The sequence below is a fragment of the Cheilinus undulatus genome, linkage group 9, assembly GCF_018320785.1.
Source record: "Cheilinus undulatus linkage group 9, ASM1832078v1, whole genome shotgun sequence".
NCBI classification, from domain to species: Eukaryota; Metazoa; Chordata; class Actinopteri; order Labriformes; family Labridae; genus Cheilinus; species Cheilinus undulatus.
The window spans coordinates 16973354-16989795 of record NC_054873.1 but is presented as its reverse complement, the minus strand read 5'-3'; the positions used below and the strand labels follow the sequence as shown (position 1 = coordinate 16989795).

General features: G+C 39.5%; 1 protein-coding gene across 3 annotated transcripts in view; it reads right to left on the bottom strand.

Annotated features, from left to right (window-relative positions):
* Positions 1 to 16442, bottom strand: part of tmem117 (transmembrane protein 117) — a 114762-nt gene that overhangs the window by 56145 nt on the left and 42175 nt on the right. For all 3 annotated transcript variants that reach the window (XM_041794997.1, XM_041794995.1, XM_041794996.1), the window contains exon 3: positions 7249 to 7381. In XM_041794997.1, coding sequence (XP_041650931.1) covers positions 7249 to 7381 — 133 coding nt within the window. The remainder of the gene's footprint in view (positions 1 to 7248; positions 7382 to 16442) is intronic.

Here is a 16442-nt window from a genome sequence, read left to right as displayed (position 1 = left end):
AAACCCTGTGAATTTTTTCATGTGAAGTCAAGGGTGAGCCAATGTGTGAATGCAGCAGGAAATAGTCAGGGAAATGCATCATGGTTAAGCAGGAGGGACCAGAACAATCTCCATGTACAGTGCCTATGAAAAGTATTCACTTTTAAATAACATAAAACATATTTAATGCCAAATACTTCAAAGTAATGTCAATTAAGTAAAAATATGTAAGGTAAAATAAGTGCCTAAATAAATATTCACAACCTTCAAGTTAGTATTTAGAAAACGCACTTTTGGCTGCAATCACAGCACTGAGTCTGTGTGGATAAGTCTCAATCAGGCTTGCACACTGGACACTGTAATTTTACTCCATTCTTCTTTTCAAAACTGCTCAAACTCTGTCAGGTTGCATGGGATCAGGCTTGAACAGCCCCAGTCAAACATTTTCTTGGATTGAGGTCTGGGCTTTGATTTGGCCACTCCAGAACATTCAAACTGTTGTCTTTGGACCATTTCTATGTAGCTTTTATGCATATGCTTCAGATCATTATCTTGCTAGAAAATAAATCTTCCCTCAACTTGTAGTTCTCTTGCAGACTGAATAAGATTGTCCTCCAGGATTTTCCTATATTTTGTGCATTCATTTTACCCTCTACCTTTACAAGCCTCCCAGGGCTGAGAAGCATTCCCACAGCATGATGCTGCCACCAGCATGCTTCACATTGGGGATGGTGTGTTTGTGGTTAACATAGCGTCTTGTCTGTTGGTCAGAAAGCACCATCAAACCAAAGGATGTCCTCCTCTGGTCGAAATGTTTGTTTTCTTCAACAGTGGCTTTCTCTTTGCCACTCTCCCATGAAGCTTTGACTGGTGAAGAACCCGGGCAATGGCAGTTGTATGCAGTCCCTCCCATGTCAGCTGCTGAAACTTGTAACTCCTTCAGTCTTGATGGCCTTTTTCATTTGTCTCCTTCTTGCATGGTCACTCAGTTTGTGAGAGTAGCCAGATAGAGGCAGATTTTCATGTGCCATATTCATTCCATTACTTGATATTGGATTTAACTGATTAAAACCCTTGAAAATGGTTTTATATCCATCCCCTGCCTTATTCTTTTTAATAGCCTTTTCCTAAAGCTGCTTGGAGTGTTCTTTTGTATTTGTGGTGTAATGGTAGCCAGGAAATTTCTAAAATGAGACAAGCCAGCGTAAAAATGTTCAGTAGTATTTGATTTTACCAGGAAAGTCTGGCACCATGATAACACAAGTGACTGTAGCAGGTAATATTACAAGCATCTCTGATGTAAAATCGTCATCCATCGTTCCTGTGTGTTTTTTTTCCCCATTGCATCCTGTTTTATAAGTCCTCCCTGTCCCGTCCAATATGGAAAGTCTCCTGCTGTGAGCTGCATCAAGTCAGGAAGATTATGGGAGCAGCCTGTTCTGAATTCTCTAGAATTTTTAAGAAGTGCATGTGAAAAAACGTTTTTACATAAACAATTTTGACCTTAGTGCCAGACGTGAACAATATGTGTTTTTGGTCTGTGTGTTGCCACCAGTGGAGCATCTGCACAGCAGTCATGACTCAATTTTAGAGCCAGCTGACCAGTGCCAAAACACATACACTTTAAACCCCTCGGTGGTAATAATGCCTCACAGCGGCTTGTTCTTTCAGGACAAATGAAAAAGAAAAAACACCATTCATTTCCACAGAGGGGCAGCTGCAGCCACAAAGGGAGAGTACTTCTTCTTTTGTGCTGTGGCGAAAGAGAAAACTACATCAGCTCCATGTGGGGTGAGGGAATGGTGGGAGTGGTGGATGCAAAAGAAAATAAAGAAGGGTTAGATCAAAAGACTTAAAGTTTCACTGCATCCGAGCCAGAGCACTTCTTCCCACTCCACCCAGCAGACACTGTCAACATTTTTCGCTCTCTACCGCAGCAGCCTCGGAGCCTCGTCTTCAGAGGGCTGTCCTGGCAGAGTGTGAACATTGTTCTTACATGTCGGTCTTAAACAGAGATGTGAACACTAATGGTTTTTGGCAGGGCCCGGGTCCTCGGCGGACTCACTGGTGGAGCAGAAAGAAAACAAGCGAGGAATAGGGGCATGGGGGGGGGGGGGGGGGGTTTAAGGAGGGAGGGAGGTCGAGATGGGTGTATATAAAAACAAGACAGGTGTTTTGGCAGGGGTGTGCTCACTTGCTTTACAGCAGCGCCCTCTGTCTGTGGGAGGAGAGCTTTACAACTTTAAATGAGGGAAATAATGAAGACCATTTTTTAGTGTTGATCAGTTTAACAATGAAACAGCTGTGATTTATGCTTTTAATATGTGCATATGACGTGGTTTATATGAACTGAGAATGTGCAAAGCTGCATGAATGTAAAATATATGACATCCCACAAATGTCTGACTCGACCATTATTTTTTCTGCAGAGTTATCAAAAAATTGGTTGGTGTTTGGTCAGCCATTTTTATAGCTCACAAAAATCAGCTCAGGAAAAATTCAGGAAACCACTGTAAATGTGTGTTTTTATTCTAATATTTACATTTTTTCTAAAATAAAATGACAGTTTCTCCTTTATTTATAAACATTTCTTTAACCTTTCAAATTAGATAGAATTATTTGGTGTGTATAAACGATATGCTCTGGCATCACTATTATCAAGCTGGATTTTAAAACTTGTTTTTTCCCCCTCCTATTTATTTCTCATGTAAAAACTACACACAGTACTATTAATCTGATGCACAAGCATAACACAATCTACTGTCCTCTAAGATGCCTTGTCATCTTCGATATCAGTCTTTTACTTTACAGTTCATCTGCTGAAATCTGAGTACTTCGTTTTTCTTCAAGGTAAAAACAAGAAGAAAGAGAATGGAGTGGGGTTCAGTTTTTATTCACCTCTTAACTGAATGCATGTATGCTGGTACTGTAACAGCACAGCTTTGTCTTGAGTCTTTACCAGTGTACCATTATAGCTCCAAGCATTTCTATTAACATATTAATTTACATCAGCTAAGGATCTATACTGCCTGCAGTGTACATCATTAAAAAATAATGACCAAAAATTTGTATTTTCAGCTGAAATAAGACTATTAACTGCTAACTTACCACTGAATTCTGTCACCAGTGCATGCTTTCTATTACTCAGCAGTTGGTACAGCAGTGACTCGCGCCAACGGTCATCCTTTACCTCTATCCTCTATTTTTTGTGGAAAAAGTCAACTACTCCGGAAAACAAAAAGACAATATTTGTCAGAATGTAAAATGAAGCTAAGCATTAGTTCATACAGGACACGGTCATCATACGCCCAGCCATGATGGCCAGCTGATCCCAATTATCACCCCCAAGCTACCATAGCAAATAGGGGTGAGTATTGGCAAGAACCTCACGATACGATACGCATCACGATACTTGGGTCACGATACGACAGTATCACGATATATCAGAATATCACGATATTGTGATATATTGCGATATTCTATACAGTTAACGGAGAAAAATATAGAGATGATGTATATGTAAATCACACAATACGTTGGTGGTCTTCCTGCTATATTTCACGGCAGAAAGACAGAGCTTGCAAATGGAATTTCCTTTCTTCAACTCAGCTAAAATATGAATTTTTATTTTTTACCAAAAAATCGATATTAAGAGTTGAAGTATCGATATTGTATCGGATGTCAAAGTATCGCGATATATTGCCGTATCGATATTTTTCCACAGCTCTAATAGCAAATCGCAGCTCTTTCTCTCAACACAGGAGTGTATTTAAATATGACATATCTCTTACTAATCCCTGCTTGCATTAATGCTGTATCAACACGCTTTTGCTGCTGCTGCCGCTGGCAAGCCTCACCTCCTCCACCCCAGCTACCTCCTTTAAAGCATAACACTTGTTGCGCCCTTCTATTGAGATTTATGCTACTATGTATTCATAGCTTTTGAACTCATTTTATTGTATTTTTATTGTATTCAATAATCATTGTCTGTTTCTAACTATTTAGGTTTCAAGCTATGCACTCTATAGAAAGTCAAAGCATGCTGCTTGACTAACCCAGGGAGCATCTTTTTGAGCAGAGCCTTCTCATTATGTAAAACTGTATATCCATCTTGCAATAAAATGGTAATATATATATGTATATATATATATATATATATATATCTTTTTTTTACACATACTTGGTTAATGCGGGTATTGGTGTAGTTATCTCCCCTAATGAGCAAAGAAATAAAAGCTGAGCTGCTTGACTTTTTACAACAAGAGGCATAACATCAGCCAACAATAATGTGAAAGACTAATTCAACCAAATAAAACACTCAATGGGAATATTTATCTGTAAGATGCCAACTGGGTAAACTATTTCATTGAATAAACTTTGTTTTCCCTTTTTTCAAACATAACCCTATAAATAGTAGACTAAAGAAAAATATATTTTTGCAGTGGATGCTTAATTTTCCCTGAGCTGTCTCTCAACTGAAGCAGTCTAAGTGTGACTTGCAGATTTTAGATGGATATAAATTATATATTATGTCATTCAAACTGTCTGAGTATTCTCATTATTTTTTCTGAAGAATTATCTGGATGTCATCCAGTGAAACACTTCTGCCAGTGGAAAAAAAGCACTGACAGACTAAAAGGCGCCCTCTTCTTGACATTTAAAGGCAGTAAAACAGTGAGGATCCGCTTTGTGACAGAAGCACTCAGAGCGACTGCAAATGTAACTTTTCCCTGAGCAAGCAACATTCATCGTCTCAGCGGACCTGCCCCCTCTCTGCTCAGCCTCTCACTGCTCTGCTTCCTTTTTTTTTTTTTTTTTTTTTTTTTGTTTTTAAGCCAACCAGAGAGAGCAACAAGATGGATGCCGGTGTCACCATGCTGGCCGGAGTGACAGATGGGCTGGTTATACAAACTCATCCCTTTGGCCGTAGAAAAACACAACACCTTTCCTGAGAGCTAATAGCCCTTCATCTCCCTGCACCTTATGGATAGTTGCTCCTTGTTTGTAAGGAAAGCAGCGCTGTATGGACAGATTCCATTACAGCGCTGGCCTCCCTTCTAACAGCTTGTACCTGCATAGACACCTGCTGTGCTTGTTTTTTTACAGCCTAAACAAACCCAAACGCTAAATCACCTTGGGGCGACCTCGTGTCGCGCTGGATGGCTTCAAGGGCATGTTTCCTTCCTGGAGACGGACACATTGCAAATGCATAAACGGATTCCTGTCACTAGCTTGATGTGTGGGTGTCGGGCTTGCTGTGCACAGTGATTTCTCTGCATATGAAAGGGGCGCAGGAGGGAAAACCAAGGCTCAAACTGAAGCTGTTTAACATACACACACCTGAACATTTCAGGACAGGATGCACCAGAAATCTTCCTTGGTTGCTCATTCACAGATGTCCCTCACAGCTGGAAGGTTTCCCTGTCAGACAAGGTGTAGGGGACATGATAATGCAGAGTGCATGGGCTGCAGAGTCAGACACTAGAATGACCCTTTATTCTAATGCAGCGCACACCCTAAAATATACTTTAATGTCTGTTTTATAACCGAAAAGCCTGCCTGTCTCATATACCAGTGTGGCCAATTTACTGGTGTAGAAACATTTGCTGTCCTGACTGCAAGTGCAGCTGCCACAGTCACTTCCTACCCTCATTTATTGTGCGCTACAAGTAGGGCTGGGCAATCAATCACAAATTAGATTAAATCCCAATATGGCCTGCTGCAATTTTCAAATTGCTGAAGTTGCAATATTTCTTTAACTTAAAATGTATCAAAATACCAGTTTAATAAATCAGTTTTTTGCAGCAGCAGAGATTTTATGCACATTATGCAAACATTCAAGTGTCAATTTTTTATAATGGTTACAAAAATCCTCCTTTTTGTGTTTTATGTAAGTTTTTTCTTAATCAAAATGAATGACATAAAAATAATAATGCCCTTAAACAAAGCAAATTACATCACATTTGCAAAACGAAGCTGATGAAGCCTAGCGTTACTTCATGAAAGTCATACCCCAGCTGCGTTTAGCTGGTAGCCAGCCTCACCTCCTCCACCCCAGCTGCCTCCTTTATAGCTTAGAGCTTGTTGCACCCCCATATTCAGATTCATTCTACTATGGATTAATTCGCGTTGCAAATAATTTCATTGTTTTCAATACAAACGGTCTTATTTATGGAAAAATACATACGATTAACCCAAGAATAACTGCATATTAAACCACAATCACAATATTTGGGGGAAAAAAATGCAATTTGATTATTTTTGCAAATCGTTCAGCTTCAACTACAAGCAGCCACTTCACTGCTTAAACATGCTGCGATACATGGCATTACAAACCAGGCTGGCTGTGTCATTTTTTTACAGCTTTTCTCTCTCACTAGGTTGCAGTCATGCATTGATTTATTTTTTAGATGTATTTGGGGTGTTTTATGCCTTAAATTAGAGGAGGGCGGTGCATGGAGTCAGAACTGGGGACATGAGAGTCAGAGGCCACAGGCTGGACTTGAACCCGGGTCACCCACGTACATGGGGGTATGACCAACCGATTAGGCCAGGGGCGTTGCAGACTTTTTCCACTGAGGGCCACATACATATTTCAGATTTCAGGGTTGGCCCCAGCTATCTATAAACCAAGTCTGTAGGCTATATGCAGTTTAAACAAAGAGTGGAGAAAAATATATTGGCAAGTAGAAAATAAATATTATAAAATATATAAATATTACATTATGAAGATTTTAACCATGGCACGCCAGTCAAAGGAAGTATTAACCCCTTCCTGCTTGCTTGCAGGAATATTTCTTGAACATTTCCAGCTGTGTTCACATGTAAGCTCATCCTGACTTCTTGCAGATATTTTAGTTGGACTGGCGAAAAAATATTGTCTAATGACATTCCCACAGCTCACACTGAATATTTTAGAAATGTTTTCAGAAGTTTGGTCATGTTTGTATAGAGCTGAAGAGAGAAAAATCTTTGTTTCATCAGGAGAAGTGTTAAAAAAGAAGTGAAGATCACAATAGTGTAAGTGCTGGTAGCTAAGGGTGATCTTTCAGGATTAAACGCCCTCCCTTTCTCTGCTTCCACCTGTGATTCAACGTCTGGGCTGATTAATCAGACTGCTGTCGAGCCTGTGTTCAGGCGAGACGCTAAGATCAATCACAGCAGCCAAAGGGGAGAGTACAGTCACTAACAAATGGGAAGCAGAGAATGAGGGAAGAAAAAGGGAGCAAAGAAAGAGAAATACAAAGAAAGAGAGACTGAATGGCTTACTCCATGCTTCCAGCGATCAGCAGGAAAAGGTTGTAGATGTGTGAGAAGATGAAGAGGAAGAGGATGGTGCTGAAGAACATGGTCATCCAGGAGCCGTGATCCTCGCGGAACATTTTCAGCCGCAGGTATCGACCTGAAGGAGAGCGTGACAAGGACAACGCTGTCAGCGTGCGAGGTTTCAAACAGAATGTCAAAGGCTGCTGAGCATGTTTGAGCACGTCAACATAGAGATGAAAGTAAATAAATTAATCAGCTGGATCAATAATGTCTCTTTCTGTCAGACAAGTGGCCTTTAGGCAGTGGAATTAATATTAAAGAGCACTTTGAGGTGTCACTTCCAATACCTGAGTGACTGTCTTTTCCTGACCAATTTCAGCCATCGCTATTTCATCATCAGTCCCTAAAGAATATCATCAGCACACGCACATTATTTCATGCTTCTGTTTGAGAGGCTGTCAGCAGATTGACGCTCGCTTGTGTTTCCTGATGCCAGTTCTGCATGATTAGAGAAATTATTCAAACATTGGTGACCTGTGGTGTTTTTTTAATACAGTCCTCTCTTAGAATCAAATTATGGAGAAATATCTCTCTGACAGAGCATGAGATTGGATTCACAGTCGCAGCCTTTTACACAAAACACACAATCAGAAGAGCTTTTCCTCTGCTAACACTGCTTAGCAGAACTGAAGAAGACAACAGGGTTTAATATAGACGGATTGCTGCACAGCTTTACAAATGAGAATTAAAACTTTTATAAGACCCCCCAAAAGAAAGTTAATAACATTTCTGCACCATGTAGCGCCTGCTTCATGGGACTCCATGACTTTGAGCCCCAATATCCCTGTTCAAAAGTTTTTGCATATCTTGTGAGTCAACTCAAAATCACTGTTTCTACTCCTGCATACCAAAACCTGTATTTTTTATTTTTTTGAAATAAAATTTAATTGAACTTACATTTCCCCACATATCTTCCCCTTTCTCTGTGTTAGGAGCAAGGGCGTATTTGGCCAACAAAACCATTTGTTCATTCCTCTTATACTGTGCTGAAACTATCAAGCTCAGATTTTGAGCTAAAATGCTCAATATCTGTCTACAACACTGACATGTTTTACTGAAGGACTCCTCACAGCTGATGGCGAGCATATCAGCATCTTGCCAATTTCACAGGAAGTTGGTGTAACTCTCATTCTAAACATCTGACTTGCTTTAAATGTCACGTGTCATCAAGGTCTCCCACTCTACACATTCAAACATTCATTTCATGGATTTGCTGTGGCACCACCTACTGTAAACCTGTAACACCAATATCATAAAATATCCTATCTTCTTTGAATTTTACATAATAAAAAGATATCGATCTAATCACTTATAAATATTACCAGCTTTGTCATACTACCACCTACTGTTGACAACCAATGCTACCTCATATACAAAGTGCAATATGCTCATTATTTCTGATTAAATAAAAGTTCTGGGAGGATCTACATGGTCCAATGGCTGTGCACCACACTGCACGGGATGCTACTACACACCCACGGTTGTGACACCTGACATGCACCAGGGTGCAAGGGCCCTTCTGTGGTAGTTTGTATTTAGATTGTGATTTCTGACTTCTTTAAGTCACAAACAATGAAGCAAAAAGATCCTATATGTTAAATCTGATGTGACACTTTTAAAGTTAGAAAATGATATGCATAGGAATTAAATATCTTGAAGCATCAGTATTAGTTGTTCAGTTAAAACTGTTTAGACAGGGCAAATGAATGTTTGTCATTTTTGTACAAGGGCCCTACTCCAGGCCATCCCTACATAAGTTACTGCCAGAGCACAGCTATTCCAGTCAAAACAAGAGTGTTGGCTAAACTACTAGGTATGCATTTTAAATAAAATAAAGAAAACAAGAGTAAACGTCATTAGCAATAATTGGCAGGATTTTGAAATACTACAAGTGACTCACTTTCTCACGGATCCACCAGAATGTGTTCATGTTTGTTAGCTTGATGCTAACACATAATGGGATTTGACATTAAAGGGCTAAAAGATTTAATGGTGGTTAGCAAAAAGCTGCTCAAACATGCTGCAGTGCATGGTAATGCAAACCAGCCTGGCTGTGTCACTTTTTAACAGTTTTTCCCCCTCACTAGATCATAACTATACATCTATTAATAGTGCACTACTCACTTGAATGAAAAGACCTCTCTTTTAAAAAGTGGAGGTAGGCAGCAAGACCCTAGGTAAATTGATTTCTTACTGTGGGTCACAACTGCTAACATTACTGTAGAATGAAAGCTACAATAAAATGATTACTGTTTGGGGAAAAAAACTGAACCCACAATTGGCTATTTGCAGATAAACACATTGAATACCATGAAAATGCCAAATAACAATTTTAAAAAAACTTGAAATCCAAAAATTCTTTTTGAGCTTTAAGACCCTTTAAGAGCTTTAAGGGTCCATGGGAGCCCTCCACTCTAAGGTTGTTTATAAAATAATGTTTTTTTTCCTCCAGAAAAAAATTATTCAGACCTTTAATTCAAGAGAGCCCATCTTTAATAGTCAGAGCACAATAAATAGCATTACATAAGTAGAGTACGAAGTACTGAGAGATGTGAAAAATAACATGAGTGATACAATTAGGTGTGCATAATGTAATTGCACAACCAGTCTTTGATCTTGCTCTCACATTGCTCATGTACTGGGGGAAGTTTGTTACCACCACCATTATTCAGATCTGGGTCAGAAAGGATTTGCAATAACATAGATGGAATTAATTAAAGGGCTACTCCAGAGATTTAGCTTTGCACTTTTGTAAGGTTGAAGGCCTCACAGAAAGAGAGAAGATAAAAAGTTGAAATTTAGACAACACCGTCTGAGATATCCTTATTTTTGTCCTTTGCATAAGTCTAAAATAGAAATATCATAAAAGTAGACCGAACTAGATCCCTCACTTCCCACAATGCAGCAGATCAATATTTCATTGAACACCATTAAAGCTCTTGACAGGCGACAACAACCTGCAATATCAGGGTGACATGACTGATTGAGAGCACAGAGGGCAACAGTGGGATTGTTTCTTTTTGTCTTTTTACGGCCTGTTTGGACTGTGAAGGATAAGAAATGGTGATAACCTGCATTAAAAATATAAAACAGGACAGATTTCTTTAAGCATTTTGGCTATTTTTCTTTTAGTGCATGCACGGATTCTGATCTGATGCTGATTCACCGATAGCATCCAGCATAACAAACACTGCGTATATTTCCTGGCCTGAGCGATTAAGTTCATGTGCAGTGCATAAGTAACCTTGCAAAGCAGATGGATACGCCTGTTTCTGTGTTTCTCACTGGCGAATCCATCTTGCAAAGCTCCCGTCTAAACTGCTCGGGCCCGGTTAGAAAGTGACAGGACCAATCAGCGCCGAGGGGCAGTACTTTCAGGCGCAGCAGAGTTGTGACGTAAACAAGCAGCAGCAAGAGCTGGTGCAGTTATGGAGGAAGAGATTAGTGGATGCTCCTAAAGCGCCAGTTTTATCAGAACTTGACAACATTTCTTCGTTAAAAGAAGAGCAAAGAACAGCAGTGAGTTGTTTTCTTTACAAAAACAACAAAAGTTGAGTACTTACATATCTATAGTCACCATGTTTTGTGGTTATTCCTCAGTAGCTGCGCAGCTGGATAGCAGCTACATCACATTTTTTGTTGCTCTTATTGGCCCATAGAGATGTGATAGACAGAGCGTTCACCCAATCACAATCCGAGTTCTTTTCAAATCCTCTGCCTTTTCTCAAACATTTCCTATTGAAGCTTTCCCTGATGGATGTGTGAAACAAATCCATCTGGCCTGTCAGTTTAGTGCATAAGAGTTACCAGCAAAAACCAAACAGGTAATAAGAAATACATTTTTAGAATATTGCAAGATTTGAAACCTGGACTATGTGATTGAAAGTCCGCGCTACTGCTACTCAGCCATTTGATTGACACATCCATTATTAGCGGAGTAATGTGATTTAGATGTCAGCATTGGTCGGTGCCATTTAGCTCCATGCAAAACCGACAATCTTTCTCTTCCCCTGTTATTCATATAAATATAAATGTGACAGACCACTCCATCGATCTTACTGCTAACATCACCCAGCTCATACAGCATCATAATGGGGATTTCTGTTAAATACAACACAATGAACCCCTGCTTTCAAGAGATGGCAATTCAACGCCGCTGTGATACGATTTTGGAGATAAGGAAGTCATTATTTTCTTCACTCTTTCAATGAAATTATGAATAATAACAACAGCAGTATAATATGATAACATTTCTCCTTTCATACTGGCGTTATATAGAGCCGTTACTAAGTCTTAACTGCTGCCTCCCGTGTGATGCAGATCCGATGAGAAAGGCAGCCTTGCCTGTGAGCCTGCGCTGAGGGAAACACACCCAGCTTCTATGCTTACGGATGTAAGTACACACTTATGGATCTGAGTACAAATTGTGTGAGGTACAAGTGTTGCAAAAGTCACGTGTGTATGACAGCCAGTTGAGAGGCAGATTCTGAACCAAAATGAACTAAGTCCACAATTGCAAATTGGTCTACATATTTGCAGATTAGTGCACACATTTGTGGATTTTTGTACAAATTTGCAAAACTTTGCACACATTTGCACATCTTTAAACGGATTTGCAGATCTGTACACACATTTGTGGATTTGTACACGCATTTGTGGAATTGTGCGCAGATCTTTGTACGCATTTGCAAATACTTTTGCAACAATAATAGCTCCATAATTGGTGTCCATTAACTTCTGATATATGGACACTGTTTGAACTTCACACGTAGTTCTGGTCAAAAAATCATTACACTGTTTTTAATTATTGCGCAACAGCCACTATATGGTAGGAGTAACTATAGCAACCTGTGGCAGACATACAGTATTATCTGAGCAGGGAGTACAGTACCGCCAGCCTAAGGACCGGCATCAACCGTCACTAAACTGACATAAATATAATGACAGACTCCAGGTTTAAGACCAGTAACTCAAGACGATCTTATCTCCTATATCTGGCGTACATCTTGTTTCCAGGCTCACCTTAACTCTTAGAGGTGACTGGTGCAAAAAAAAACCTCACTTCCCTCCTATTCTAACTTCAAGAAACTATAGTCAGGAGATTTAAATAACATAAAACAAAAGAAAAGAAGCCATTATTTCTTTGTAGAGCCAAAGGAAATGGCATGATAATATCTGATAAATATTGAGGTGTCTGACAGAGAATCAGCACCTGCAGGGCTTGGACAGCTCTGTTTCACCTCTGTTACCTTGTAGTGCAGAAGGAGGTTTAATTCTGTTTATTCAAACAGCTGGTCTGCTAAAACTAAGCTTTTTTATCAGATGACTGTTCATGTTAACTTAAAGGTTTATAGTCTGATCATGACTTTTCATGTTAACGTACAGGTTTATTGTCTGATCACAGATGACTCTCTGTCCCCCTCGTCTTCATGTCTTTTCATTGATAAATTCATTAAGAAAGTGCGCTGACCGGTCTAGTTCTATGTTCTGTTGTGACTTTGTATCTATGGCCCGTCCTATTAACCGGAGTACTGAATAACATTTACATTCCCTAAGAACATTATGGGATTGGACTGACTTTTCCAGTTACTAGTCAAGCCCTTAGGCATTGCTAGGGGAAAGGAATTGTTGTTTAATTAATCCCTGATAATTGGACACCTCGTCAGGCATTAACCCTTACTTATATCATATCATATCATATCATATCATATCATGCCCTTTTATCGTAATCTATCTTATTTTGCCTTGTTGCCTTGTTTAATCGTGTCATGTTGTATCTTGTTATGTCCTGCTGTATCATATCATTTTGAGTCATATGATGTCATTTGTGATGCCATATCATATTGTGATGTGTTTTATCATATGATGTAGTGTCATGCTGTATCATACTGCATCGTCTCGCTACATATTGGATCACATCATTCCACACAGTATTGTATAGTACAGGATCATATTGCAAGTTACCAAGGAACTCCCACTCCTACTTTGAACCCACTTTACAGTTAAACAGCTGAATATCAGAAATCTTGATTGGGACATTCAGGCTCTTTCAATGGACAGACGCTATGAGTAAGCGTCTCTGTGCACCTCCATTCCCACTACTTTACATATTGCTCACTCAAACACACACACACACACACACACACACACACCCACACACACACACACACACACACTCGCTACTCTCTGCTGCTGCTCTGCGAGCTGTGATCCGGTGCCAGGAGCGGCCATCTTCCCAGGAACAACTCTTTGTGTTTTTTTTTCTCTCTCCTACAGCTCAGTCAGCATCCCTTTGAGTTACAGCTCCTCAGAGAGCTCATTGTGTTTGTGTCCACACGCACACAATCACACATACACAATCCACACAGAGCCAGAGAGACACGACGCAGAATGCTCCATTTATTTTCCCATTACAGCCTGGCTGCTTTATTCTGCGATAGTTTTACATGCTGTTCAGTCTCAGCTTGCTCGCTTTTAGGTTCTCTATGCAGCCAGAATAAAAAACAAAGATGCTGAGAGTCCTACAGAGATGTGGATCTTCACTGAGTCAAAGTGCTGTTATAATTAATGGCCCTCCTGTTGTATCTTTTTAGTAAACAGCAGATCTGCTATGTTTGTTTAAACTTTGTTTTTGAGCGTTTCCAAAGATATTCAAGTAGAATAATGCTTAAATAACAAATGTAAACCTTGATTTTTAATGCAAAGTGGTCCAGTGAAACGTCCACCCATACGTCTTCCTCTGTGGTATTTCAGGGCTCATCACAGATGCATAATTGAATTGACTTGCATGGGTGAACTTAATTGCCTGCAGTGCCAATGAGCCCTGGCTTGGATGTGGGAGCACAGTGTGTATCGGCAGAATCTGACTTTTAAAGCAGTATGCTGCGCCAGCGAGCATGGCCCTCTGTCCTCTTGCAGCCTGTACGGGCGGGATTTTAACTAGGGGGAGTGATTCAGAACTGTTCAGCCAAGCAGCTTGAGTCACCGCACCTCCCGACAGTAGAGGACCCCGATAAGGAGTGATTCATGAGCGCTGTCTGCTGTGAGGCTCAGAGCCGGCAGGAAACAACAACAACTAAGAGAAAACATAGATGAGGCACAAGCTCAAAATATAAATACAAAAACCCAGAGAGGATAAAACATCCAGTATCACTGTTTTTATTTCACTCACCAACAAAGACTTAGACCAAAGCAAATATGCAAATAAGACTGTCATTACATTTGCATTTACTAATTTCAAGTGTTTACACTACCACTCCTCTGATGCTATTTATAACATCCTGCATGGGATGAGATCATGTCCACCTCTCCTTAAGTTGGCTACAAATCAAACATGTAGTTGTGTCTCCATCTAGTGGTGAAAAGGTAACATAACAGAGACCTGACCCTCAGGGAGAAAACACAGCAGAGCTCACACATTACAGTCCAATTACTCTGTCCTTTGTAGTTTTTCCAGGTTTAAACAGCATCAGAAACCATATCTACATAAAGAACACATTCAGTTTTAACACAAATCCACATCAGAGAAAACTGACTATGAATGGCGGACATGGCAGAAACTCTTATTTGCACGTTCAGATATTAAACCAAAGAGGGTATTTCTGCACGTTTTGGCATCCTCTTCGTCATAATTTTGAAGGTAGATACTGTATAACTGATAACTGAATGATGTTTACAGCCCTCTTTGGAGATGCATGAAGGAAAGGGGGGAGGGATAAAAGGAACACATCTGACATCGTTTTCTTTCACTCTGTTTTGATTTCCTTTGCTAATGTGTCTGTATCCAAAGCTAAATCCTTGCAAAGCAGATGGATTGGCCATATTCCATGTCAATCAACCGGTAAATCCCTCATACAAAGCGAAAGATGAAATGTAAGGTGAAACATAAGTGAGACTTCACAACACTTCTTTAGCACATTTCTGATTGAGGATAGTAGCTCACAGACTCCTGCAGCCTGCATCACTCCCCATCAAGAGTTCCCTCCCCCACCCAATGCTGGGGTTTTACCGACCTTGCTCAACTTTCTGAAGATAAATCGGAGAACCTGACTTCGACTAGAAGATCTTAAAAGAAATGTGTCATCTAGTTAAGTTCATAACTTTTACTTTATTCGTCTAGAGGCTGATAATTAGAGGAATAAAGCTATGGTTGGAATATGTTAACCTTCTGAAAACACTGTTGAAGTGGAAAACTGAGCTGAAGTAACTAGTTTGAGCTTAATTTTGTGTTGTTTTTTTTTTTCTCTGACAAAGCCTGCAGAAGCAAACTGCTATTTAGATCAAGGTTATTAAAGTTAACTAAAACTAACTAAATAACTAAAATCAAAATGTAAAAAACATTTTAGTTTACTTAAACTATATAAAAACTAAGTTTTACAAAAAATGAAAACTAACTCAGGGGCAGCATGGTGGCACAGGGGTTAGCGCCGTTGCCTCACAGCAAGAAGGTTACTGGTTCGATTCCCGTCAGGGCCCTCGAGTGCGGCGTTTGCATGTTCTCCCCGTGCACCCCAACCCGGAACAGATCAAGGGGTATAGAAAATGGATGGATGGAAAACTAACTGAAACTTAATTCTGTACTGACAAAACTAAATTAAAATAAATTACAGAAAAATCTCCTTTGTTTTATTCTTTGACAGCAGCAGACTGACTGAAATGGACATCCAAGCCTGGAGTTTGTAAAATCACCTCATTTTGATAGGAAGTACCTTCTACAGTCTTGAGTTGCATACAAACATAAAAATTGAATAAATAAGAGAAAAGTGAAGAGCCCTTTTGGGTCTCGCTCCTGACAAGTTCCCCATATTGCCAATAAAACAAAATCTAACACTAAAACTAATAAGAACTAAACTAAAATGAAGCATTTTTGCAAAATAAAAACTAGACTAAACTAACAAACCAGAAGGAAAAAAACTGATAAAAACTAAAATGAAATTTAAAACAAAAAGTTAAAACAAAATAAAAATAAAAACTAATGAAAATTCTAAAACCATTATAACCTTGGTTCAGATTCACCGAGGTGGAAGAACACATTGCTGATAGTCGAAGCACACATTGCAAAATAGTACCTCGTGGAGGCACTTTATGATAGAAAATAAAATGCTTAAAAACTTTCAATACACCACTACTATTGCCAA